Source organism: Rhipicephalus sanguineus, chromosome 5, assembly GCF_013339695.2.
Source record: "Rhipicephalus sanguineus isolate Rsan-2018 chromosome 5, BIME_Rsan_1.4, whole genome shotgun sequence".
Lineage (NCBI taxonomy): Eukaryota > Metazoa > Arthropoda > Arachnida > Ixodida > Ixodidae > Rhipicephalus > Rhipicephalus sanguineus.
The window spans coordinates 5,621,118-5,648,511 of NC_051180.1; the positions used below are offsets into that span (position 1 = coordinate 5,621,118).

Here is a 27,394-nt window from a genome sequence, read left to right on the forward strand (position 1 = left end):
CTAGTTTCTGCATTAAGATCATTTACACTGTATTAACATTTATAGTGGTACCTGCATTTACAGTACTGCATTTACAGTGGTACCTGACGTTTTTCTCACGCTAACTTCCACAGTTCATGACAAAGAAAAAAAGGTTATCACCTTTGCAAGATTTGAAAGCTCATGACACCCGTTCAATGTCGTAGCATTTCTGAAGATCGCCAAGATTATCCATTGAGACAAGCTCTCCAACAGCATAAATTTTTTTCTCTACATTCAGGCAAGCAAATACTGAGCCATATGTAAATATACTATTCCATGCATGCATGAAAAAAAAAGTCATCTTCATTTAGAAGAGCGGAGAATCTGGCTAAGTTTCCAGTGATGCTACCGAGGACTTCTGATTTGGAGCAATTTTTGGAGCACTTTAGAGCAGCAAAAATTTCCATCTTGAAGCACTTCTGAGCAGATGATTTTGCATCTGGGAGCACTATGGAGCAGCTAATCTTACATCTTGGAGTGCACTAGAGAAGCAAATTGCATTAACATTCAAGCACCTGAATAATTAGTATGGGGCTCTTATGAAGAGCTGGAAATATTTTGATTCATTGCAAATTTCATGGCAAAAATCGTCTGAGAACTCCATATTTCACTCGATAATGCAAATATAAGGGCTCATGCAGTTAAATGTTTTGGATTAACCTCTTCGGTGATTTTCAACACTAGCAAAATAAACAGAATACTGGATCAATAAAAGCGTACTTTTTGAAATAAAACTCTAAATACTGGTAGTCAGCAGATGTGGTACACTAACGCCGCGACGTACAACAGTGCCTCAATGCTAAAGAGTCACACTGTCCCTAATGCATTCCCCTAAGACGACACCAAGGCGAAAGCCAGGTTCTTTTTCCTCTCGATCGATGTGTTGATCCTCTTCCTCCCTCTCTGCAAGCATTCTGCACCTCACCTGGTTTTGCCCTACCTCCATGATCGGCGCACCGATCATGGAAGTAGTGCAAAGTGACGATGTCGTGTGATGCCGTCACCACGTGGCATTACGATATATGACGGCATGATGACGTCACTAGTTCTGACTATATATGACGTTGTGATGACGTCACAAGTTTCGACAATCTATGACGTCGTGATGACGCCAGCACGTGATGCTTATTTTTTGCATAGATCGATTGACGCCGCCGACGGTCAATTTTCGTGTTTGATGAAGTATAGATCTAAGGCTTTCGCATTAATATTGCGTATTGAATGTTAGCAGCCTGGCCGTTAACAACCTGGCCTTACATACCAAACTGTCCTCCATCATGTCACCACTGTGCCGCGCGCGAAACAGCTTCTCTTATCATCCACTTCACAGCGTGGAATGGCTCCTCAATTTTCAAAAATTTTTATTGGGACAGAAATTACATGGACACTCTCGACGGGTTTTTGCCGCCGCCGTTGCCGTACTTTCTTTTATAAAGTCCAAATTGATAAAATCACCATGTGCATTCCACCTGCTGGTAAAAGCTCGCGAGCCCTGGCAACGAACACCACTGAAACGGAGATTAATCGAGCCAGCCGTCTCCGTCGCACGGAGAGCGTATGCGATAACATCTTCCCGCGTGTGGGCCTGTCGTCGATTGCTCATCAAACAGAGAGGAAACAACTCTCTTTGATGGGCCCGCCCGTCTTTCGTAGGGAGCATGAAGGGACGCCAGGAGAGGGGTGGGGGAACTGCATCGCTCAAAAGGCGCAGTCATTGGCGCGTGCACTATCGTGAGGCATCAGAAGACGGCTCGTAAAGCTGCTGTGCTCTCAACACCTGCTTCGTGTTTAGAGCACTCACAGCACGCAAACAGCTTCGGTTCCTGGAGCGGCCATATTCCCTTAAACCAGCGTTTTGTTGAGTTACGCGAGATCGGATCCAAAAGAGTTAGCTGCTAGCCTTACTTTGTATAACAATACAATTTGTTGGTATCGTACCCATTGCTTCGCCCTTAAGCGAAACTGAGTTTTTTAACCATCAGCTATTGACCCTAGCGTAGCCGCTTCACAGCGACGGGCTCGCTACTGACAACTGCGCATATTAAAACGCAATTGCCACTGCTCCGACCAGGAGGCATGTTTTTTAATAATGAGATGACATTTTATTGTGACAGCAATTATACGTACACTCTCGATGGATTTTTGCCACCATGTCCTGTTAAAGTCCAAATTGATAGCATCTCCCCGCACATCGTATGTTCTACCGCGAGGCCGACAAACGCGGCTGAAGCAGAGACCAAACGAGACGGCCCATCTGCGCCGCTCGGAGGGTGCATGCGATAAGGAGGCCTGCCGTCGAAGCAGAGAGGAAACACCCCGCCCGTCTTACACGAGCATGAAAAGACGCGAAGGGGGGGGGTCGCTAGAGCAGCAACTTTGATTCTAAGGGCGTGGTGGCAATCCCTGGCCCACGCACTATCTCGGCAGCCATCAGCGGGCGGCTTGTATACCCTTCTACGTGCTGCGCTCCCAATGCGAAGACATTGTGCGGAAAGAGCATCTCTCCCTGGAGCGGCTGTATTCTCTTACACCAGCGTTTTGTAGAGTTACGCGGGATCGGATCCTTGCTATCACATTCGTTGCTTCACCGTTGCGGCGAAACTGTAACTTTCTTTTAAAAAAAGCAAGCAATAAATTCGATTATTAAACTGTTTAGCGCAAAAATTTTAACACAATACACATAGAAAAGACGAGGACCAGCGCAGACTTCTATGCGTACTATGTCTAAGCTTATGCGCTGGGCAGTTTAATAATGGAATACCCATAGGCGTGCACACGGGGGGGGGGGGGGGGCGGCCGCCCCCCCAAATCATCTAAGAAGGGAGGCGCAGAATCTGCCTGGTACATTGGTACATTGACCCTTCTAGTCACCAAAGAGGGGGGGGGTGTGCAAAATCTGCCCCATACATTGACTTAGTAGGGTGGGGGGGCGCTGCGATGGACCTTTGCCCCCCCCTGATGGGGAACCCTGCGCACGCCTATGGGAATACCAACTAGCCCAATCCCACACTTAATAAATTCGGTTCGGAACCCTATAGCACTGACGAGCTCGAAAGGGCAGGGCCTTTTAAGGGGTAGTTACCGCAGAGTGATTACAAACCCGGATGTGCTGGTGGAAGGAATTACAAAAAAGTTCTTCTGGATGAAGATCCATGGATAAAGTATATCTGAAGAAATGTGTCAATGCGTTCCCACTGTTCACGTGCTCTTCCATAGACGCGAAGCACGGAAAATTCGATATTGTTCCATATATTTATTGCTAGTGGTCCCAGATTTCATTCCGCGATGTCCAGAAACAGAAGTGACAGACCTTCTAGCCGCACGCGTGTAGTTAGTACTGAGCATTGCTTTCATTACGTGCCGTGCGACACTTGAAACGAGCTATCAACAGCATTTCTGGAACAGGCGACGCCCGCCGATCAATCGCCACCACACTTTCACGCTGCCGATTGGCCTAGACGTCACGAGCATCCACGGAGAGCGTGTTTTTCTGTCGAGCCGACTTGCACAACAGAAGCTGCGTTGGCACCGTGCATGTTGTCATGCCTTACTTGGCACGCATGCGCGACCGCTGTTTATTCGGCCGAATAATTCTTGGTGAGTGGTTGTGACCTTGGCGGCCCCCAAGATGACGCTGCACATGTTTTGACGTGCCAGCGGTGCGACCGCTGGTGATAGACGCCCCCAAACCCGAGACTCTGGCGCAATTAGGCGCAATTTTTGTCGATATTATCAGGATGGCGCAGTGAATACAATTTGGTGCACTTTGGCGCAGTTGGTGCAGGAGTGGAATCGCTGAGTTTCTTGGTTGATGGCAACACAAGAAACCAACCTGTAGAGACGACAGATGCGGTGATTAACTGCTTCCCTTCTGCTGCTCCTGACCACAAAATGTATTTTCCAATGAAGATACTCACGACTACAGACAAGTAGGCGAAAGTTTTGCCACCAGTCAACAGTCTTGTCTTTTATTACCACTCAACTTTTACTATTGTTAGCAGTATTGCACACCACTGAATGGCAACAACAAAGTTGTACGATGAAGAGCAGAAAATTCCTGATAAATAACTACACCAATGAAAAGAACACAGGTACTGACAGGAAGGACACTCAACTTACAAATGAATTTTAATAAGGCGCAAAGAATCACACGGACGTCTACAGCGCATGTGCAAGAACTAGTATGTCTCTGATGAAAACATGCTAAACTGAAAGGCAAAATTTTTTACCTTTCCGTTTCGAGCTACCTTATTAATGTGCTAAGAGTAAAACATGCTGTAATCAACAAGCACCTGTATGTCTTTTTTAATCATGTTTTCATCTCCTTAGGATTGTTCAATGAAACATTTCAGCATTACAATTTCTATTTCGTGTGAAACGTATATTCTCTGTCTTTCCATTTTTTTTCATTGTATTGATTGCACTTTTTCGTATTGTTATTGTATAATATTTTAATCTACTCATCACCTTTACGAGAGCAATGTTGATCACACCTACTTCATTGTATCCGTACTAAATATAGTATATTGCCTTAGATATCTTTCTTATTATTCCACTATTTCAATGTGCTTGCTCAAAATAAACGTTTATTCTCTCTCTCTCTTGTTGTTCTGCCCATACATAATGACCTCACATCGTACTTACTCTCTTTGTTTGCACTTTGCCCCTATTTAATGCCCTCACGGGCCATTCGGGTACTTGTACAAAAAAAATCAAATGTTGGGCTGCCATGCACAACAGCAAGCCAGAGCTAAGTTTCTAACGCGTTGACATCCATGCCGTCACAGGCGTCAGTTTCATCACACAAATCATCACTTTGGCAGGAAGGAACTTGGGCAGGAACCCCTGTCGTCATTTTTTCTCGCTGACTGGTGTGCCGCAGGTTTTGAGAGATGCTCAGGTATGTTCACAAATATTTGGACCACCCCAAGCTCGTTCAGTGTACACTTGGCTTGCGGTAGCACTACGGTTTGACTATTCAGTGTGCTCATAGTAGCTTATGATGTCTGCAGGCTCGAAATGAATGTCACGAATGCACGTTCTTCCGTAGTATCGCCAGGCTTGCTGCACGTTGGCATGTCAAAAATCTACACTGACACTTCACAGCATCCATTCAAATATACATGCACGATCACTGCAAAGAGTTTGTATATTTGTGGAATGTGATAAACCTCAAAATACAGGCATGATTAATGCACAAGCACCAACAACGCAGCAAAAAAAGGCAAGCATTGCCCTTCGTGCTGCATCCTAACCGATCTCAATGTGACACCACCACCAGCACAACAGTGACAAAACAGTGCTGCCTCCCAAAGCCAGTTTGCAAACTAAAAATACTAATCTAAAAACGTTGGCATAAATTAACACACAAGTGCACCAACTAACCCGACATGTCCTACTGACTACACCAGCTTTTCAACAAGCCTCCTTTTCCCGGGACGTGTCGACATAGAAGGTGTGAGGACACGGTGATGTACAGACACGTCCACTGTAAGAAGGAACACTTGTGTGTTAGATATGTGCAGGTTACCTTTGATTGGCTGTATTGACTCACTGCTTGAGTATGAGTGCACAGCAAGAAAGACACGCACAAAAGAGAAGAAAACACACCCGGAGCTGGCTGTGTGTTCTTCTCTTTTGTCCATGTCTTTTTTGTTTTGCAATCATACTCAAGCAATGCATCACAATAAGAGCAGCCCAATATGCTGCTCTTATTATGTTCCGACTCCTTTCATCACACCTGTGCAGTGCATGAGCATTGTTAGTACGGCCACTTAAATTAAGGTGCCAACAATGTGAGAGCGTTCCCTTTAACAGTGGTCTGCACTGTACTCTCTCCAGCTTATCTGACTGCCCACTAGTATACTCCCACACATGGCAGATGACATGCACATGACTGGACTTACGTTCTTATCACATCCTGCTTGATCATGATTCGTAACTCGCTGTCCTCAAAGTACTGGTTCCATGGGCTTTTCTCATCTTGTGACAGGGGATTGTTGTGAGCCAGGTCAAGCTCTTCTTCCACCTCCATTCTTGGATTGCGACATGTCTGTGCAAAGTAACCTTCTGATGAAGCCTCCAATCGCCAGGCATGACATGTTTACACGACTCTTATGGCTGCTTCTTGAGGAAGGACATATCACATCCAAGCTACCTGAATGCAAGCACCTCCAAGTAAGTGAGGGGCACCATCGTGCTGACAGGAACACTAGTGCTATTCATCCAGCACATGTGAAGGAACACAGCTGCAGTTAATGTATAAACAGCATGTTCATTTACCTTAGCCAAAAGTGCTTCATACTTGTGCCTCATTGCTCTGGTTGCAATGATCCAGTCACTTCTGGAGTCTGGCAGGCACTCTAAGAATATCTGAAAAGCAATAGTTTGGAGAGGGAAATATAATGTAAGGCATAATCAATTTGCTGCTCTTCCCAAACTCAATGCCAGGCATCCTCTAGAGTTTTTCTACAGCAAGACCATCCAACTTTTCACTCGTACATCAATCTGAGTTGAACTCGGCTTAAGTTCACAGTTATCAATGGTTCACACGAGTGCACATGCTAAGTGTATGTCAAAGCAAAGGAATCTGTAAGAAACTCTGGCACGCACTACATGAGCTCAGTGTATGCAACAGTGTGGGATTTCACAGAAAGTTTCATTGGTAGCTCTTCAATATATTAACACCTTGGTTAAAGAGTGCAGCACATGCTGCGGTACAAAAAATACCCAAGGTACCCAAGCAAGGATGCAATATTTGGAATGGCAAGCATCTGACATTTCGTAAGCGAGTGCCTGAAAATAAACTTTGTAGCTGCAATAAGGTCATCCATTCAGCTGAAACGTCTGCTCCTTTTCAGGTACACTGAATCTGTCATGAACTATCATGCTAGGTGTTGCACAATGCACACGAAGAAAGAAGTAGGTGTTACACTCCTGTAACACAAGAACCTGGCCACACTCATGGAAGACAAATAAGCTACAATGAGCCTATATAGTACTCATGGATTGAAACAGGACAATTTAGGGCAAAGTAATGCACGTACTTTCGTTTCCACCGTCTTCAGTTTGGGTCATATCGGCGTAATTTTGGCTCAAACGCATAGATCAGAGCCAACATTATCTTTAGAGACCAGCCTCGTCGCGACATGACATGGTTATCTCGAGCAGTTGTGCATACCAGTTGTTATACTGATAAATTTGATGTCGTGTTTGAATCCATCAGTACTGTACATGTGTTTTGCTTTGAATCCACGTGAGCACTTTTGCCTTTGTGCTCTTTTTCAAAGGTGTGCAGACTTTAGCAAAGTACACACCACGCGTCTGTAAGGCAATACGAGCACCTACACAGCTGCACACTTTGTTGATACTGTGACTGATGATGATGAATAATTATGGCTGAGACCCCCACACCACCCACTCGTTATGCAATGCACATGGTGTGACACCTGGTGCAATTCTATGCTTCTGCCACACAATATTAGATCTGTTAACTTGACTCCTTTCTTGGGTCTTTTTCCAAAGCAGTTTCAAGCACTGGTGTGGCTCGGTGGTACATAGAACACTTGGCTGCCATACGGAATGCCTGTGTTCGATTCTGGATCAAAGCCTATTCTTTAAGGTCATGCTTGAATGGTCATGTGTACTGCACGCCACATTATCCAAGGCCGGCATCTGGTGAGTGTTATGTCTGCCGCGCATCCCTATGCGTACCTGTGTATGCTAAGCGTCCCACGCTCAAGGGACGGAGCATTCTGTGCTTGCCATGCTTGCTTTTCTTTTTGTGTTTTGCGCGAACATGATTTGTTAGGAAATGAACAAAAAGTGAGTTTCACAGGAGTAAGTGGTACTTGTCTTCTTGCCTCCGTGTTACTTGCGCGTTCCTCGACCACTGGTGGTCTTTCTGTTGCCAAATACGCAACACGAGGCACTTAAGGCTTTTCCCATAATAAATGTTCTTGAAGGAATGCACAACTGATTCAGACATCACTAGACCTGATGTCTATAGGCAATGCTCCCGGGCTGCTTGTGCACGTACACAACTGTGAATTATTCTTTGCAGGAAGAAAGGGAGCGGAAAGGCCTCGGGGCAAGCATTATCAAGCTGCAGGGAAAGCTCGAAAGCTGGGCTTCCCACTGTGCTCGAGTCGACTGCCTGATTTATAGCCTAGGTGACAGCTGTGCGATTGCTTCAAGCTACCACATGAGAAGCAAGGCAAAGCAGGTTCATCCAAGGCTAAAGCGGAAATCTTTTTTAGCTCCCATGGCTTGGCCCAACTAAAACACACTTCTGCACACTCGTGGACTCACAGCAGCTGAATATGAAGCAGCAGCAATCCTATACATTCTTGAAGAAAGAAAATAGATTTCCTAAAACAGGAAGAGCATTTCATAGGTCCAAAAAAGCTTGCTGGTTCCCGCTAATACATGCATCGCCGGTGATGTAATTTTCAGGTCAGGCAGAACACAATAAAACACGACAGAGTGCTCTCATGTTATAGAGTCCTTGCTCAGCGGTAGCCTTCTCTGCAATGCTGGAGAGCAGGGTGAGAAAGCGTCACATAGGCGGCCCGCATCACAGATAGCGTGCAGTGCGTGAGCTGATGATGAAAATTATATAGTTTTATTCTTTAAGCAATGAGACACAAGGGCATTACTGTGTTTATTCCATACTGCGTTTCCATAGCTACGGATCCCTTAAAACAAAAATGTCTTGCACAAAAAGCATGCAGGAAGTTCAATCAAAAGTCATCGCTTGCCTTCCAACATATGCTTCTGAACCTGCAGTCTGCAAGCTCCAGCCGTAGTGCTTTTTCCTTCAGCCGTCCAGAGATGTCTCCTCGTTCAAATAGCGAAAACCACTCTTCACTGAAGCATCAATGAAAGACAGTTAGCCCAAAATCTAAACATAAAAGGCAATATACGCTATCTCAGCAACTTTCAATGAGACTTTTTTTTTTATTGAAACAGAAATACATTTTTGTACAGTTATGCCATTTTATAACTACACAGAAAAGCCACAAGTAACAGCTCAGTTACAGTAATTTAGTTATCTCACCAATACTAACAAATATTTTAATATGAGGTCTATCACTAATTTAAGAACCATGGCTTATAATGTTGCGATGACACAAGCCAGAATGGCTGAAAAGTAGACTTGAACAGTGGAAAAAGGCCATTTATTCTGATGATCACATCACACGCCTGGTCTATGGCTGTCTTATCCCAGCCCAAAGAGGTAATCTCTCTTCTATTCATCATGAAGGTTGGAAATGGGAAGACAACCACTCTTGAATATTGCACGGAATTGTTTTATCTCTGCTTGTACAGCTGCTCATATTTGCGTAAGAAATTTGTCTCCTTCAATTTCAAGCAATTCACAGTGCTCAGACAAATACATGTGGTCCATAGAGTTTAAATCAAAACAAATCAGTTGCCCAAGCGCCAAGAACATACAAGGTTATGATATAGGCCTTATGACTTCATGGAGATACTGCAATGCCTTGACAAGTAATTTAAAATGTTTATGACACAGACATAGGTCGGCAAAAATGTGGAGCTCACTCAAGACTCACTCATGGAATATATTTTGCCCTAAGGGCTCACTCAAACTCAGACTCACCAAAATTTTCCTCCACTGGACTCACTCAGACTCAGACTCACTAAAATTTTTCTCAACCGGACTCACCTGGACTCAAGCTCACCTAAATATTACTCACTCAAGACTCACACTCACAGCTCGATCTGAGTCTGAGTGAGTCGACTCATGAGTCCGTTAACATATAATTAGCTTTTTAGATCAGGATGTCAACGCACTTAAATGCCAATATCTCGCATAATCAGTGCTCTACAATACACATTTTGATCTCGTACCTTCATATACGAGCTATCAGTGATTGCAATCCAGTAAGGACATTTTTATTGAATGATGTGACTCACACGAGATATTTTTATCAAGAACTTCTCTTGAAACATTTTGCGGAGCGGTGGGGGGCCGAAGCATGCCTCTGATCAATGAATATTGAGCTGTTGTATGAATGCTAGTCCGTTGAAGTATCTGTGAGTCGAAGTGAATATCAATGTGAGCCATCATAATGCTGAAAGTTGAGTAATTATCACCATAGGTCGGCAAAAAAATGGCAGCTCACTCAGACTCACTCAAGAATTATAGTTTGCGCTTAGGGCTCACTCGGACTCAGACTCACCAAAATTTTCCTCACTCGGACTCAGGCTCACTAAAATTTGTCTCAACCGAACTCAGACTCAGACTCACGGCTCGACCTTAGTCTGAGTGAGCTTGCCGACCTATGGACACAGATACATTGCACCTTTTTCCCCAGAAAAACTTGCTGGCTTGCACCACCTATACAACTTTTTCACTTCAGCAAACATCTACAAGTTAAGATCATAATAAATCCATTGCACACCTGTACTTTTTTGAGCAAGTTTGAGTGGCCTCTGCTGCTCTGAAGCCATTGCTGGTGTGGTGGCTGGCAAATGAGTCCAAGGAATCAAAGCCTGAGAGATACATTGCAGCCTGTCAGTCACATCCCAAACTTTTGGACATTAATAAATCATTTACACAATAAACATCCAAATCAGTGTTGAACACTTGGATTCAAGTAATGTCTGAATTTGCTTCTACTGCGATACTACCACATGGAATGTTTGTGGCATACACATCAAAGGAATTCCTTTATCTTACATGTCCATGCACATTCCAATTTCAAGAACTTTATAGAAGCTACGCTGCAACCAATTACAGACACCTGGAATGTCATCTCAGTGCTGCTCAACAGGAGCCAACAAAACTCTCGCAAGAACTCACAATTACCCAGCTCGTCTCATTCTACCAAATTGTGCCCATCTGCCACAGACAACACTGTCAATCACTGCACCGCAAATCGTGTTCAACAAAATCTATTTTCACAGCTCGTATTTATCCCCCCTTTCTTCTCCTTGTGCTGACACACAGTAACTGCTTCGTCAGTGAAAACATGCAGCAGCTCCTTTATTGCGATTAACTGGACCCACCTTCCCACAGTTGCTGCTGCCAACTTGAAGGTCATCTTCTTCTTTAGGTTTGTCTACAGCTGGTTGTTTTTCTACTGCACACTACTTCATAAATACTATGTACAATTCTACCCTAATGTCCGACTCTTTAATACCCTCGGTCTTTCTTGTACTAACCGAACTTTTGATCGCTCATTTTTGCGATGTCCACAAGGACCCTGAAAGCATATGAAAATATATAAGTAACCCTGCAAAAAGAGAGCAGTGAGTGTTCTTTTTCCAAAAGTGTGTGGCACAGCAAGGCCACACGAGAAATAGTGATAGATGGTATGCTCCATGGTTTCATAATAAATATAACATACAGTGATACCTCAAAATGTACCACACATTTAAAATAAATGTCAAGGTATAAAGGGCTCCTCATTCAAGGTAGTGCAAATGCATTTTGTAAACTCGCAATCATTGATTGTATTTCTCTTTTTCATATTTTTCCTTCGATGTCATTTATCAGAGCCACTTGTGTTACCTTCTTGTAACCCTTACATGGTATGCCTAGTTCTTTCTTCTGATGTATCGAGCATGTTTTCTCTTAGTCTCTATATTTAGTGCGGTCTTGTTTTCTGTGCATTTATGTAAGTTCCTAACAATGTTACGATTTTTCTTATGCAACCACCATGTATGTGCTGTAACAAACTAACTGCCAAGTCAAGCTTTTTTTTATCAGCTTATAGCTTATGATATGCCCCAAAACACGAGCAAAAACAGCACAACAATAACAAAAAAAAACAGCAGTAGATCACATTTACAAGGATAAAATATGGCTTTTTACTGCAGTTTTAAATTGGGCAAACTGAGATGACATGGCGATGTGGGCGGGAAGGTCGTTCCAGTCTTGCGCAGTCTGAAGGAAAAATGACTTCTGGAAGGTCTTTGTTTTAGAGCATACGGCATAGACGGCGTTGGGGTGAGAATGGTGCGATGTCCGATGTGCAGGTCTGATGAATGCATTGCCTGGTGGCAAGGAATGGAAGAACTTATGATACAGGCAGAAACGTGAAACTTTACGGCGAGTGGCAAGATGAGGAAGGTTAAGTTGAGATTTGACTGCTGACACACTTATGTTAGTAGAGTAATTCGAGATAATGAATCTGGAAGCATGGTTCTGGATGGATTCAAGCATAGTAGAAAGGTTAGCTTGATGAGGATCAAAAATGGCATTAGCATACTCAAGTTTAGGCCTTACTAGTGTTTTATAAGCTATTAGATTAGTAGAAGAAGGTGCCGAGGCAAGGTTGCGACGAAGGTATCCGAGAATTCGATTAGCAGAGTTAGTAATGCCTATGATGTGTTGTGACCATGTTAAATCAGATGAGATATGAACACCTAAGTATTTGGTAGTGTTAGCAGCGGCTATGGGGTAATTGTGTAGAGTGTAAGTGTTAGCGATGTAGTCTTTACGTCGATGAAAAGTTATTACAAAAGTTTTGTTAATATTTAGGGACCATTAACCAGTCTTTACACCATTCCTGTATAGTGTTAAGATCTGTCTGTAAAACGGGAGAATGTAAGACATTAGTTACAGGGTGATACAGCACGCAATCATCAGCGAATAATCTAATGTTAGAGTTGATATTACGTGGCAAGTCGTTAATGTAAATTGTAGGGAGGAGGGGGCCTAGTACCGTACCTTGTGGAACGCCAGAGTGAACACGAGAGAGGGGACATTTGCAGGAGTTAGCAACAACAAACTGCCTGCGATGAGTTAGGAATTCGCGAATCCAGTTGAGCACGGAGGGGTCTACATTCAGGCATGAAAGTTTAAGCATTAAGTGACGATGGGAAACCTTATCAAATGCTTTTTCGAAATCAAGAAATATGGCATCAACGGGGATATTATCAAGGTGCGAGTGAACTTCATGCAGGAAGAGGGCTAGCTGAGTTTCACAAGAATGACCGGGACAAAAACCATGCTGATTGTGATGGAAAAAATTGTTAGCAGACAAAAAGTGCGCCACTTCAGAGTACACGATATGCTCCATTATTTTGCAACAGACACTGGTGATAGATATAGGACGGTAATTGTTAGGAGACGACCGACTACCTTTCTTGAAGACAGGGACGACCTTACCGATCCGCCAGTCCTCTGGTACAAAACCTGTATCTAGTGATTGCTGAAATATTAGCGATAATATAACACTGGTTACATGTTTGGTGTTTTTGAGCACCTTGGTATTGATACCGTCAGTTCCAGCAGCTGACGAATTTTTTAGGTTGTCGATGATATGAACAATGCCACTTGGGCTGAAGGTAATACAATTCATGAACAAATGTGCGTAGGACGAAAATGAAGGAGGGTTCCGAGTGGTTCAGGGGTGAAAACTGAGCAAAAGGAATTGTTTAGTACAACAGCGACATCCTCTTTGGCAATGGGACAACCATTAGGATCGATTAGTGAAATGCCGTCCGTCTCTCCGGGTTTTACAGCTTTCCAGAACCGTTTGGGATTGTTGCGCAGCAAAGAAGGTAGCATGGTTCCGTAAAAGTGACTTTTGGCTTGCATGAATGAAGTTCCATAATCCTCAGCTACAGTGAAGTATCTTGCCCAAGCAGTGTTAGAATTGGAACGCTTAGCAGATCTGAATATTTCCTATTGTTGAGCTTCTTTAGTTTACCGTTAAACCACGGGGACTGTGCTCGCTCTTTAACAGTAATGGTGGGGACATATTTTGCGGTTAGACCTAACATCTCATTTTTAAACATTGACCAGTTAGTTTCAATGGAGTACGAGTGATAATGATTTTCGAATTCATCACAAAAGGCAGCTAGTTCATCAGCCATAGAAGCGTAGTCACCTCTGTCGTACAGTGTCAGAGTTTTTAAAGTTTTCTTGCTTTTCTTTATATAACTGGACAAGGTACCACGAACAATACAGTGATCACTTAGTGGTGGAAGATAAGTCAGTGAGGAACAGATGTCGGCGTGTGTTGCAAAGAGTAGGTCGAGAATGTTTGAAGAATGATTTGAAATGCGTGTTGGCTCAGTGACTAGTTGAGATAGGCCGAATGTAAGACATGTGTTCAGGAAATCACTTTCGATGCTATTTCTTGACAGCGTGACTGCTCGGTTAGTCCAGCCGATCAAGGGAAAGTTGAAATCACCGAAGATAGGAAAGTTAGGATAGGCTTCCTTTATGGTTTGCAGGCATTCATGAAAGCTTTCACTGAACGAGCTGATGCTACTAGGTGGTCGATAACAGACACCAATAAGCATACGCGGCAACATAGCATTACAGCAAATCCATAAGAATTCGAGATTAGACGATACTTTTACTAACGTGCAAAGCAAGGACCTGTTTGTGGCAATAAGAACGCCACCACCACGCCAGCCATCGGGTCTATCTTTACGAAATACATCAAAATTAGGAAATGATGGTAACAACTCAGAATCTAGGATAGACGAATTAAGCCACGTTTCGGTTAATAAGACTACATTACTCGAAGATGAGGAAATGAGACTACAAAGCAAGTCCCGCTTAGGTATTAAGCTCCGGATATTTGTGTATAGGAATGACAGGGGTGTACGGCGTGGTCGACTCGGTTCATTTCGATGTCTGGCACTCGGATACATGCTCAACGACCTTCTGCGCAGTAACTCTTGTATTTCTGGAAAGAAATCTGCATTGGATTCGATTGTATTTTTTACTACATGGTGCTTATTGAAGTTCACTTGTGAAATGCCTGTGTATTATGTTAATATCTATTAAAAATGTCTTACAATTTCTGATATTGCTCATTACATACACTATTTTCCTCACAGCTATCATATATCAAACCAACTGTAGACCTGAAAATTTTCACTGCACCTTTTGCAGGGTACGTAATACACATGCAATTGTATGTCTTATAATCACGATATAAACTGTCCCGTATTTGTATGTAGCCCTTATCATGATCATTGTTATTGATAAGTATGTTTTTAATAATTTAGTTTGACTTAATTTCCTTTGACTATTATTAAGAAATTAAGCTCAATTAAGTTTACCCAACCATTATACTTTTTTCTCCCTTGCTACGTTAGAATTTGCTAGTGTTTCGTTTGCTGGACATTCAACAAGCCATTGACTACAGGTCTGACAAGTGTTTGCAAGAAGTAAATAAACAACAATTAATTCATTGTCGTGTCCCGTGCCGCGCTACAGTTTGTTTCTAGAAAATATCCCACACTAACTATTACTGAGTGAATATACACTCATTCTTCTTTTGTTAACAAAAGCTTTTTGACATTATACATCGCAGTTATGCTGAATAGGGGGCATGCACTGAGCCTTGATCCGCAAGGTGGCAACGCCATCGCATTGCCATTTTGCACGTCTGTTTGTACTCTCAGTCCGTGCTCTTCGTGCGTCGGCGTGCAGAAGTGTTCCAGAGGTCTCTAGTTATCCAAGTCGCCGTACAGATCTCGGAAACAGCGCGTGTAGCGAGTTTTTGCGCGTGACCTTCAAAATGGTGAGCCCGACACTAGCGCTCCTCGTGGATGACGTCAAGTGCATACCACCTATACCACATTTCAAACATGTGCTTTCACAGATATCAACGCAAGAAATCTTCAAAATTAAAAATGAGGCCAGCAATGAATTGAGTTTCTATTCACTTGAGATACATGTGTGTATATCTATGCACACCATCACGACATTATAAACAAGTCTGCCTTTTCCATTAGTGGCAGTGATGCCATGCTGATGCCTTCCATTCGATAAATTAAGCTTCCATGATTTCACGTTCAAGCTTACCCCACACCTGTCTCAATGCTCTGAGCAAGTGCACTCGTGAGTGCTTGGAATAATGAAGCCCGGTTTTGCTGTTTTTCAAGCTTGCTGAAGAGAGACAGCTACCACCCATAGGCAACAAAGCGGCTAAAGCGCCAGTTTTGTTTTCACAATCACACTTCCACGAGGAGCCTTTGGAGCAGGTACGCAGCAATTGTTGCCAGGCTTTTGTAGCAAGATGTGCTCTTTGTTGAAGCACATGCAGACACAGTTCCACCAATGAACAACAGTTATCTGCTTCAATGGTTACTCTTGCACATGGACATCTCGAATTGGCATTGACTGCACCCATCATGTGTCAACAAAGGAATCCAGGTATACCTCGCAGAAAGGCCTGCCATTAATGTTTTTAGGTTCGTAGATGACTGTTTGATCCTTGTTCAAGAGCCAGAAAGACATTTTACTGATGCAGTAGAACAAATTCTCTGTTTTTAGAAATGCCTTTGAGAGACCGAAATTTAGTGAGGAGTTGCCAACCAACGAAAGCGTTCAGTTCCTCGACATTAACCCCGTGGTTTGGTTTACTGCAAATGCCTAGATCAGAAAATATCAGGCAACATCCTGTCTTACTCAAGCATGCACACTAAGCTAGAGAACAAGGTGTTACAATAAACTGCTCGCTATCGGTGCCGAAAGAAATTATGCGAGTCCCTCGACCAATCGGCAAAATCAAGCACTTCGAATGTGCAGGCTATTCACACGGCCGAGTTTCACAGTTTCTCACGAAACCTTCGTAATTGCTAAAGAAAGAAACTACTATGAGCAATCCCTTGCTTGATGCCACGTTTTGCACTAAAGATGGGAATGGAGTGGATGTGGCTTTTTTTATGGCAACGTCCAAGTTGCAAAGGGTTTGTTGGATAACTGAAACATACGTTCACAAGATACGTGTGAAAGAAAGCCTATTCCGCCAAGTGCACCAAGTTATGGCAAAAGCCAAACGCGAACGTACATGTACGTGCTGCAAAGGCAGATGCAGGTAGTTAAAAATTAATCGGACAGGCCCGTTACACTTTCAGTGTTAACAGTGCACTCAAATTTTGCATTATAGCACGTTTTCAAGACATCAGCTCCCACACAAAGTTCGCCATCATTTTCAGCCGATTTTATGCCCCTCTTGTGTGAGCCATTTTATGCCTGCACACTTCCCGATCGCTCCACCCGGCCCTCATGTCCACTCGTTCTTCTTCATGCTGGCTACTCCTGAGTGCTCTCTCGATGCTACGCTTCAATCGCACACTGCGTGGTTCTTCTCGGGTTCCTCATTCTGCCGCATGCACTCCAGCCCATCCTAACTCTTTTCATGAGTGTCCGGTAACTGAACTGACCACAGAGGTTGGTTTGCAACCACGAGCGCTTTCTCTCGGCTGTATGAACGATCATCTTTGCCACATCCGTATTCAGTCCTACTTTCTCGTTGTAGCTCTTCGGTCGCGAAGTTACAGGGGAGTAATTTACCAAGCTGTATTGAAACTGTGCGCCCTGCAACTTGGAGGAAAGAACTCAGTTGAATGCGAATTACAATTCTCACACACCACGAACACTCCCTTTGGCGGCCCCGTTTTAGGCAACATTTTTATATGACGAAACAGCCTTTCAGCGCAATGGGCGCACAAGGATATGCTCAAGACAGAGCACAATCACGGGGATTGAATATACTTACGCTCGGCTATCTCACTAACGCAAGTTGGCCTCCGTTTCGGTAATGGCACTTATCTGTTACACCGGGTGTAGAGGGCAAGCATTGATCGCATGCACGCAGTATTTTCCCGATGTGCAAGGAAGCGTCGCAAGCACTGTGTGACATCACGGACTTACCTAATAAGCTGGTATCCATCTCTGTATTTGACAACCCTTCCACTCACAGCTGCTTGCTCATGATAGACGCTGTGAACATCCACCGTTAAGTTCGAGCTAATTTGCGGGAGTTGCGTTAATCAGCAGGTCACTCGCTGTGGACTCTGCCTCACGCTGCATCGTTCGTACACAGTGCACTGGTCATGTGCATTTCATGGCACCACAGTTCGCTGCCGTGCTGAGTAATTCGCGTTCATGAGAAACACATCGGACGGCGAAAGCTATCGCACAACCACTGACCACAACACACTCCAAGTCCACAAACAAAACAATAACTGAGGTGAGGCATGAATGGTTGGATGGATTGACAATAAAGTTCATACTCACTCACTGGATGGATGGATGGATGGATGGATGGATGATGGTGGTGATGATGATGATGAAACTGTGGCTCTCCCTTTGCATGGGTGCATGGTACAGAGTACAGTGTACTAGAATGGGGCAGTGGGCTCACTGCCGTATCCCTGCGCCGCGCCGCCATGGCCTTCTCCGTGTCGACAGCCTGGGCGCCCGCCAGGGGCGCTGCCGCCAGTTTCTCCTGAAAACTTCTCTTGCGGGGTGCGAAGCGCGTCCCCTGGTCGGGGTTACGCTGGTTACGATGTAGTTCCGGGGGGATCAACAAACGCGGAGTTGAAGGCGGTAAGAGGGCCACCACAATGACACATAAAAGAGACCACAAAAAAATGGAGGGAGGAGGGGGTCGAGCATTTTATTCTTCTTTTAAGCTGATTCCCCTGCAGCGCATGTTTACGCCATTCATTCGTTTGAAGGACCTTTGTCAATCGGCACCATGCGTGCCGCTTTGCTGCACTTACGTATGCTTGTTTTTCTGAAGGATCGGCATTTGTGTCTGTCCGCAAACTGCAACTGTCTCAAAGACGGTCCGCCGCTGCATCTGGACGGGAGGGACGCGCTACAGCCTCCGGCGGTCGTGCACATAGGGCATGCAGCGTTTGACAACAAAAACAGGGGCCCAACGAAGCTAGGAGTGGCAGCGTTTGACAACGGGGCAGCGTTTGACAACAAAAACAGTTGGACCCAACGAAGCTAGGAGTGACCGCGTAGTCAAGTGCGGTAACAATAAAAGCAAAAAAAAAAAAAAAATCAGGAGGGTGGTGACAGCAAAACCATACTCGTGTACAGAAAAAGGAGATGTAGAGGGGAGACTGAAGTAGCTGTCATTAGGAAGCGGGAGACCCGTAGGGATTGGGCTCCTTTTGGGATGCTCCAGTGCCTGTTAGGTCAACGTCGTCGTCGGCTGTTTATTGGTCGTGACCGTTTCTGCATTGTTAATCATGGCAAGCATTTGCGCATACATAGGCAGGGGTTTGTGTAAACAAAATCAGAGCAGACGTCTATCAGGCCAGGAGGAGGAGCAAACCTGCCTGCTCATTGCCGTGTGTGCGGCTGTTCCCCTGATCTGAAAGGCACGAAATTATTTATTAAAGGAAACACGCAATGTATGAACGTGAAGTGCTTACGAGAACGGATAACTGGGCTAGTTTGTGGGAACTCATGTTAAGGCAGGTAGCGCAAAGAGACACGGACACAAGCGAAAAATAAGTGCACAGGACAAGCGCCACCTGTGCAATAAGTGCACAGGTGGCGCTTGTCCTGTGCACTTATTCTTCGCTTGTGTCCGTGTCTCTTTGCGCTACCTGCCTTAACGTGAAGTGATTGAAGCGCTAATCTGGAAACATAGTTCGAACAAATGCATTATAGTCTGTCACTATCAAAGAAAGATATTGCTTATTTAAAAAAAAAAATGTGGTTACTGATGTCATTCTCTCTTATTGTGAATCACACGTGTTTTATGAACGACGCATGCGCGCTTGGCTTATCAGAGAACGTTATGTGGTTTCATTAAACCTGTTGCTAGTTCCAGCGAGTGTCTTCTCTTCTTGTGCAAGCGTCTGTAAGCTGGTTTTTTCGTGTCTTCAAGTATGTATACCAACAGGCCCAGCAACAGATTCTCCTTTACACACACCAGCTCATAAACGCGAATAAAAAAAAAAGAGAAAAAGTGAGGCGTTGTTGTGCGGCTCGAAAGGCGAGAGTGAAGTCGCTATGATCGTTACAGCGGCGAAAGTCTGCCGTCTCCGCGCCGTCCCCATGCAAGGCCGCGTCCGCGCAACGGATGCTTGCGCAGGGGGCGCTGCGGTCCATCGGAGCGCCTGCACGGTGCATGTCGCGCAGGAGGAATCGGTGGAGTATCGCGCCTTGCCTTTTATTTTGCGCTCCCGCATGAACTCCACGTTTTCGTTCTGTTCGTGTGGGCAGAGGCTGGGACATCTTGAACCGACCAAACATTGCATTCAATGTCGTCTCTTGTCTGGACACTGCCGTGATCACACCAAGATCAGTGGTGGATCCAGACACTCATTTAAGAGCGCGCAGTTACTCGAAGCAAAACCAAAGGGCCAAAAATTGGCTTTTATTTTTTTTCTTAAGGAGTTACTGTTATCACAAGACTGTCATCATTATATATATGCTGTTAAATTGTCTTTACGAAGGTACCAAACATTTCTAAGATCAGTTTTTAATAAGCAAACAATTCTGAGAGTAAGAACGTTACTTCAGATATATTTAGTGTGCTAAGTCTCGTAATCATAAAGGTTGGTTCTCGATGTGTTACGGAGACAATAAACGCAATGCAGTTCTCGGAATGGGTGAGTATATTAATTACAGATATGTTGGAGAAGATTTTTTTATTTAACGATAAGCTAAGTTCATGCGATTTCGGTCAAAATGTTATTAGATCTATTTACTGTCCTACAATATATATATATATATATATATATATATATATATATATATATATATATATATATATATATATATATATATATATATATATATATTGCTGCGGTCCAGGGAGGCGGCAGCCGGGAGACTATATAGCTATAGTGCCTAGAATATACTGTATATTCTAGGCACTATAATATATCTCTACAATGACGCCACAAATAAGTTGCGCCTCCAACAGGCTGAGACATTTACAGCAGAAGCTCGGCACATCAGAACCATGTGTATCAGCCGAAGAACAGACATATGGTACCTTTCCCTTAAAGGAGTACTGACATGAATTTTAAAATTTTTCGGGTTGTTGCTCTAAATGAAAGAACGGGTGTCGAGAACCCTAAAAAGAGTGTCGCGGTGCCTGGGGATGCCTTGCATATATTTTTAATACCGCTTCTTTCAACCAGCAGTTTCGGTTTCGGTTTCGAGAGGGCGGCTTCGTAGTGACGTGTCAAGTCTGCCCGTGACGTCACGGGCAGACTGCAACCCACGAAATATGCACCTGCTGTCCTTTGCTGTCAGTCGAACGTGGTTCATGATGAGTGAACTGTCGTCCAGTGCCTCCGACAGCGATTTCTGTGATTTAGGCTGCATGCAGAACCCAGACTTCGCAAACCAAGTGAGCTGACTTGAAACGTCATAGGGCTCTCCATGCGGTGAAGCTGACTTGCAGATGCTCAGAGATGAAAACTTTAAAATCAAACTTAAATATTTATACGTGTTTCCCGGATGCGGTGTGGGGATGAGCGTTAACACTACATGCCAAGGAAACCAAAAACGTCCGTTTTGCTGCACTTCAAAATCGTGTCAGTACTCCTTTAAGTACCTTGCCACAAGGATCGAAATTATAAAATGAAAGGGGTGTTGGCTTTCATAATGTGCGTTGTATTTGGTTTTTGGCTCCTCCACTGAAAATATATAGGTTCGTTCTTTAATGACACTGTTGCATGCCGAAATGAGCGGGAAATAGGCTCGAAGCGCAGCACAAGAACATATTCGCGGCACAAGAAATACTCATTCGCGGCACAAGAAATACTCAACCAGATGTGTCGTTCAATGTCAGTTTGTCGACTGCTCGCCCACCGCACATGTTTCGCGCTGCTTATTTTTTTCGTTTGCTTTCTTTTTTTTAGGTATAGGGATAGCTGACCGTTCTCTCGCATCGTAGTACAAGGTATTCGAAATCGGTTACATTTCCAAAACGGAGAACACACATGACAGACTCGCGCTGCTTTTCGCCTTTCGGCTATTCACGTTTAGGTTGTTGGTATCGGTTTCCCTTTCGCAAGCGGGTAGCGAGCACATGTCCTCATGAAACTATAAAAATAGAAATACTATTTTTATACGCTTTAGACCACCGAAAAAGAGCCTAAAGTGTCCCTCCAACAAGCGACGATCGAGGATTCGTCACTGTACAATGGCTTCACGTGAGAAAGCAGAAACAGATGGTTTCATTCCTTCCAGGCTGTCCAAGTGTGACGCTAAAGGTGATGCCAAGCATCACGAATGCTCATATATCCATCCCAATGCATTTGAAAAATTAAGGATGGCACCCTTTTCAACTTTTCGGCGATGAATTAAGTCATTAGGAGTTTATTTTTGTATTCCGACAAAGTCGAGAAAGCTTGTGGCCCCGTGGAGCCAATTCTCAAAGCTTTATTAAAAATTGAGCGTTGTGGATTTCAGCGCTTTCTTGAAAAAACAAATTTGCCTCATCTGAGATGTGAAGGACATTCAAATTTCATCACAAAAAGCCTCCATGAAGTTCTGCATTTTACTTAGATTCCGCTTCTTCACGAAATCACTGAACAGCGAAAGAGAAGTAAAGCGGCAAAGAATTAAGCTGCTAAAGACGAGAAGATGCAATTAAATGACGCTGACGAAACCCATGCCAAGGAACCAATAAAGATTAAAAATTCTGATGCTCTCAATTCTGTCTCGTGAAGTGATAAGCAGGACGCAGGGGCGTAGCCAGAAATTTTTTTCGGGGGGGTGTTCAACCATACTTTATGTATGTTCGTGCGTGCGTTTGTATGTGCTCGTGTATATAAACGCAAGCAAAACTGAAAAATTTCGGGGGGGGGGTTGAACCCCCCCCCCCTGGCTACGCCCCTGGCAGGACGGGTGCACTGAGGGATGGTGGTCATCACTGGGAAACTTGTGTGACGCCAGACTTCGTGCTCTTCTGCAACTTTAACTAGCGCTAAGGTATTCCTTACTTATCTGTACTCAATGTCACGTTCTGTAATAAAAGCAAACACCGCAGGCCTTCGACGTGAAAAGGTAAGCAAACGCGAGAGCGCGGTTGTAAACGGCTCCGCCAGCCCACCCGTAAGCGAGAGTCCCGGGCGGGGCGTCTGCTCAAGGAACTCCGATTGCGCGCAGCGCCACCGCCGCAGGCATCCCCGAGAGGACGCGGCGGAGAGCGGAGACGGCAGACTAGCCAGTATATTCTAGGGACCGTACTATAACCCTAGCATGGGAGCGACTAAAAAGCAAAAAAGTCACTACCAAAACATGCCCGCGTTGCCAGACCACTTTTTGGTGCTGTCCCTAGGAAATTCCAAGCGAGATGTACCTAGCCATCGCCTCAGATGCCTGCCGCATCACCAAAAAACCAGCTGCCAAACCCTCTCCTTTTCCTCCTTTCCACTAGTGTCGGTCGCTAGCGCCACATGTGGCGGCCGCTCCCGTAGTTTTGACATTTGGCATAGCCTCCGAAACAACCGTGCAAAGTTGCCGATCTCAAAAATGATGATGATGATAGGTGGCTGTTCTCTTTGAAGCCGGGTAAAAAAAAAAACAAGAAAAGAAGAGAAAAAAAGAAAAAAAAAGATCAAGAAGGATGGATAACGAAGCACACACTAAGCCCGCCGCCGTGATAATAGTGTCGGTCGCGAGCGCCACCGCTCGGAGCTTGTCCAAAACTGAAGGCAGGCCGGCTCCGCTGGGAGCTCGAGCCATTCCTCAGGCATCTTTAATATAGGAGGCGATGACCTAGCCTAGTCGGCTAGTCCCGTGGCTGTGCCGCGTGCGAGACGTTGATCATGCGATTTAACTATGGAAATGCAGGTGGCTTGATTTAATGGACGCACGAATTAAGGTGCATACTTGCTGCAGGGGCGTAGCCAGAAATTTTTTTCGGGGGGGGGGGGTTCAACCATACTTTATGTATGTTCGTGCGTGCGTTTGTATGTGTGCGTGCCTATATACGCAAGCAAAACTGAAAAATTTCAGGGGGGGGGTTCAACCCCCCCCAACCCCCCCCTTGGCTACGCCCCTGACTTGCTGCTTTCTTTGGGAGGGGCCACTTTTTGACTAAGGGGCACGCAGTTCGCAAGAAAGGGGAATGGAATCAGTTTTGTTTCCGCAGTGACTATTCTGTGGTTCAGACCACAGAACAGAGTGCAGCTTTATTCTGTGGACCAGACCAAAGAATAGAGTGCAGCTTTATTCTGTGGACCACACGATAAACTTGCGCGCTGTGGGCTCTGCAGAAATGTTCTGTAGCCCAATCAGCCCACTCTCTTGACGACGGTTTCTGCGCACCAGACCAAATAGAGTCCCAATCTATTCTGTGGACCAGACCACAGGGTAAACTGCAGCTTTGTTCTGTGAACTAGACCACAAAATAAATTGCTTTAATTTGTGGACCACACCAAAGAGCTCTACTTGTGCTGTGGACCGTGCACACCAGACATCGCTGCCAAACAGCCCACCTCTCTTGACGACGGGTTTCTCTCACAAATTGGTAGGGTTTATTCTGTGGTCTAATTCACAGAATAAGCACTGCACCCTCCTCTCTTGAAAGCTTCTCTCGCGAATCGCAATATGCGCTCGCAGCTTTGTGAATAAGTCCGGACCAAGGAGGCCATTTCCGGGCATAGTACGCGAGATGGAAGACGCTTACGCGTGAAAGGTTCGAAATACGAAGGCGAAGCCCACCTTTGGCATGCTTGCTGGTCTGACATGCCAAAGCAGGTAAACTTGTCGTGAATTGAAGGAGCAAAAAGAAGGGGTATAATAACAAATGACAGCGGTTCTAAAAATTTCTGGGCCTGATCCATCAAGTGCGGAACACTTAAGTCACTTTCACCACAGTACATTTGTGTCATGCAAACAGAAAATGTGCACTAAGATCTGCACGGGAGACTCAAATTTTGAGCGATCCCCCCGATTGTGCGAACCCAGCCACAGATCTCCTTAAGAACAGTGTCAACGCCACCGCGAGAAGGGGATCATAACGACAAAGGGCGACACTACTAAAATACTCTGGCCCTCCTGGCCCTGATCTCTCGCGTCAGGACACACTTCAGTCACTTTCACCGCAGTGCATTAGTGTCGTGCAAAAAAAGTGCACTGAGATTGGCAAGGGGCTACTTTAGCTGTTTCTGTAAAGTTTTCAGACGTTCACGATCATACAAGTACTCGCAATTATACGGCGCGTGCAAGTGTATCTAATTAAGTGACAAAGTGTGCTGTGTCCAGTGACAACTAGTAGGTTGTCGCCAATCTTATTGCGTTTTTTTTTGCTTGACACAGGTGTACTGCGGCGAAAGTGGCTTAAGCGTTGCGTACTCGATGGATCAAGGCCAGAAAATTTTATACACGCTGTCATTTGTTATTATTGTTTTCTTTTCGCGGTGGCGTTAGCGTTCTTTTACGGGTGATTTATGGCCGCGCCCATTCAGAAGGATGGCCCAAAATTCGAGTCTCCCGTGCAAATGTTAGTGCACTTTTTCACATTACACAAACGTACTGTGGTGAAAATGACTTTAGTGTTCCGCACGCGATAGATCAGGTGCACGAAATTTTAGAACCGCTGTCATTTGTTATCATTATACGCCTTCGTTTTGCTGCTTTCGTTCACAATAACAAGTTTATCTGCGGCTGATATCAATACTGGCATATGTCAAAACATTGGAATCTTTCACGCATACATGATACGCGTCTTCAATTGTGATTCACAAAACGGCGATTACATATGAGAAGCTGTCGTCAAGGGAGCTCGAGCGTTGGCAAATCGAAGTCTTCATGGGGTGGGTTCAGTTCCTTCTGAGGGCATTAACAGTGCCTGTTCTGTGGACCAGACTACAGAATGAACCCCCGCAATTCGTGACAGAAAACCGTCGTCAAGAGAGGTGGGCTGCCTGGGCTACAGAACATTTCTGCACAGCCCACAGCGCGCAAGTTTATTGTGTGGTCCACAGAATAAAGCTGCACTCTATTCTGTGGTCTGGTTCACAGAATAAAGCTGCACTCTATTCTGTGGTCTGGACCACAGAATATAGTCACTGCGTTATACGCGTTTTGTTTCAGCTCAATGAGATCACTGCGCAGGCATAGCCGCACAGTGCATTAGGTTTCATCTTTGTGTTAACCTTGCTGGCGTATCAAGCGCATTAGTTTACGAAGCTGGTTCTTTTTGGACGACGAAGTTTGAGACATGATCGGAACAGCTAGCGTGCTATATATTCATATGAACTGCTGTTTGGGCCTTGTTTTGTGGTTCAGCCAGCTTTTCCCAAAAGGTGCCTTAGAAAAAGTTTAGCTCCAATATTCCGTGATAGTCACCGAATAATTATTATTATTGCTTGTTTTAAACAAATGCATGTGGCGATCGAGCCACCACGCGAACGAGCGTCACGCCGACAGCCGGCCTCCCTACTTGGAGCACAGTATGTGTGTACTAGGCGCAGCGACGCAGATTGCTTATTTTCTCATCCGATCAGTGGAGTTCCCGGTACCTACCGAACACATCGTGGTGATGGATCTAGGCCATCCTCAACCGATATATGTCGCATATGCATGCATGGCTCTCATCGCATGCGTGCGGTATCAGGCCGATATATGAAACGTATACACCATTGTGAATAACTTGTTTTGCCTAGCTGTTCTTTATGAAATATTTTTTTTTTCATTGCTGTGCTTTTCACATATTCTATCATCAGTGAAAAGGAGTAGCCGGTGCTATCTAGAAGTCCTCTCCACCATTCTGACCTTCCGCTTAATGCTCCTTGTTGCCATATCGCCCGCACTGCTAGCCGTATATTTACTGGTGAGCCTCCTAGTTCTTTTTCTCCACTGCGTGTCAGCGCTTTTTCTATACAAATACCTGAAAACCTTCTATGCCCATCTACTCTTCTTCATTTTCCCCAGCCTCTCTTCGAATCTCATAATTTGCTCTGAGCTTCCCTCACTTCAAAGCCTGTCCATCCCATATCACCCTTTACAGCCTCATTTGTCGTCTTCCCGTGAGCGCCCAACGCGAGGCGGCCCACCGTCCTTTATCCATTCCTGATTGTACCTCTGACTTCATGCACACCACTGAGTTCCCAAATGTAAGCCCCGGGACCATCACACCCTTCCACAGCCCTCGAAGCACCTCGTACCTATTGTATCCCCGTAAAGCTCTGTGCTTCATAATTGCAGCATTCCTCTTTCCCTTTGCTACCGATGCTTTCTCTTGTACCTCCATATATCTGTCCCCCTCATTTACCCATACTCCGAGGTACTTGTACTCGCTTACCCTCGGTATTTTTTGGCCCTGTATTATGACCGCATGGTCTTCGTGATCATTGAATACCATCAATCCACATTTTGATGCACTAAATCCTAGTCCTAGAGCCTCACATTCCTTTCCGCATATATCTGCCAGTCCCTTTATATCATCTTGACTGTCCGCAAATAAGACAATATTGTTACGGGGATTATTTATTCGGCAAGCACTGGTCGAGCTAACACTGCACACAGTGCACAGTGCACGCCCTTCTAACCATAACAGGCACCGGGACGGCGCTTTGCCGACCGGGGTAATGTCACGGGTATGGAAAGGTCACTCTGGCACGGGCGCCGCATTGATACCGGATGGATGAAGAC

The 27,394-nt window shown here is 44.8% G+C and overlaps 1 protein-coding gene across 1 annotated transcript in view; it reads right to left on the reverse strand.

Annotated features, from left to right (window-relative positions):
- The window catches only part of LOC119393143 (TBC1 domain family member 5), an 89,371-nt gene extending 71,379 nt beyond the window's left edge, over positions 1–17,992 (reverse strand). The window contains exons 1-5 of the mRNA XM_037659961.2: positions 17,678–17,992; positions 10,449–10,539; positions 8,781–8,889; positions 6,304–6,393; positions 5,928–6,073 (exon numbers count right to left, since the gene is read on the reverse strand). Coding sequence (XP_037515889.1) covers positions 5,928–6,073; positions 6,304–6,393; positions 8,781–8,889; positions 10,449–10,539; positions 17,678–17,696 — 455 coding nt within the window. The 5' untranslated portion in view covers positions 17,697–17,992. The remainder of the gene's footprint in view (positions 1–5,927; positions 6,074–6,303; positions 6,394–8,780; positions 8,890–10,448; positions 10,540–17,677) is intronic.
- Between the last annotated feature and the right edge of the window lie 9,402 nt (positions 17,993–27,394).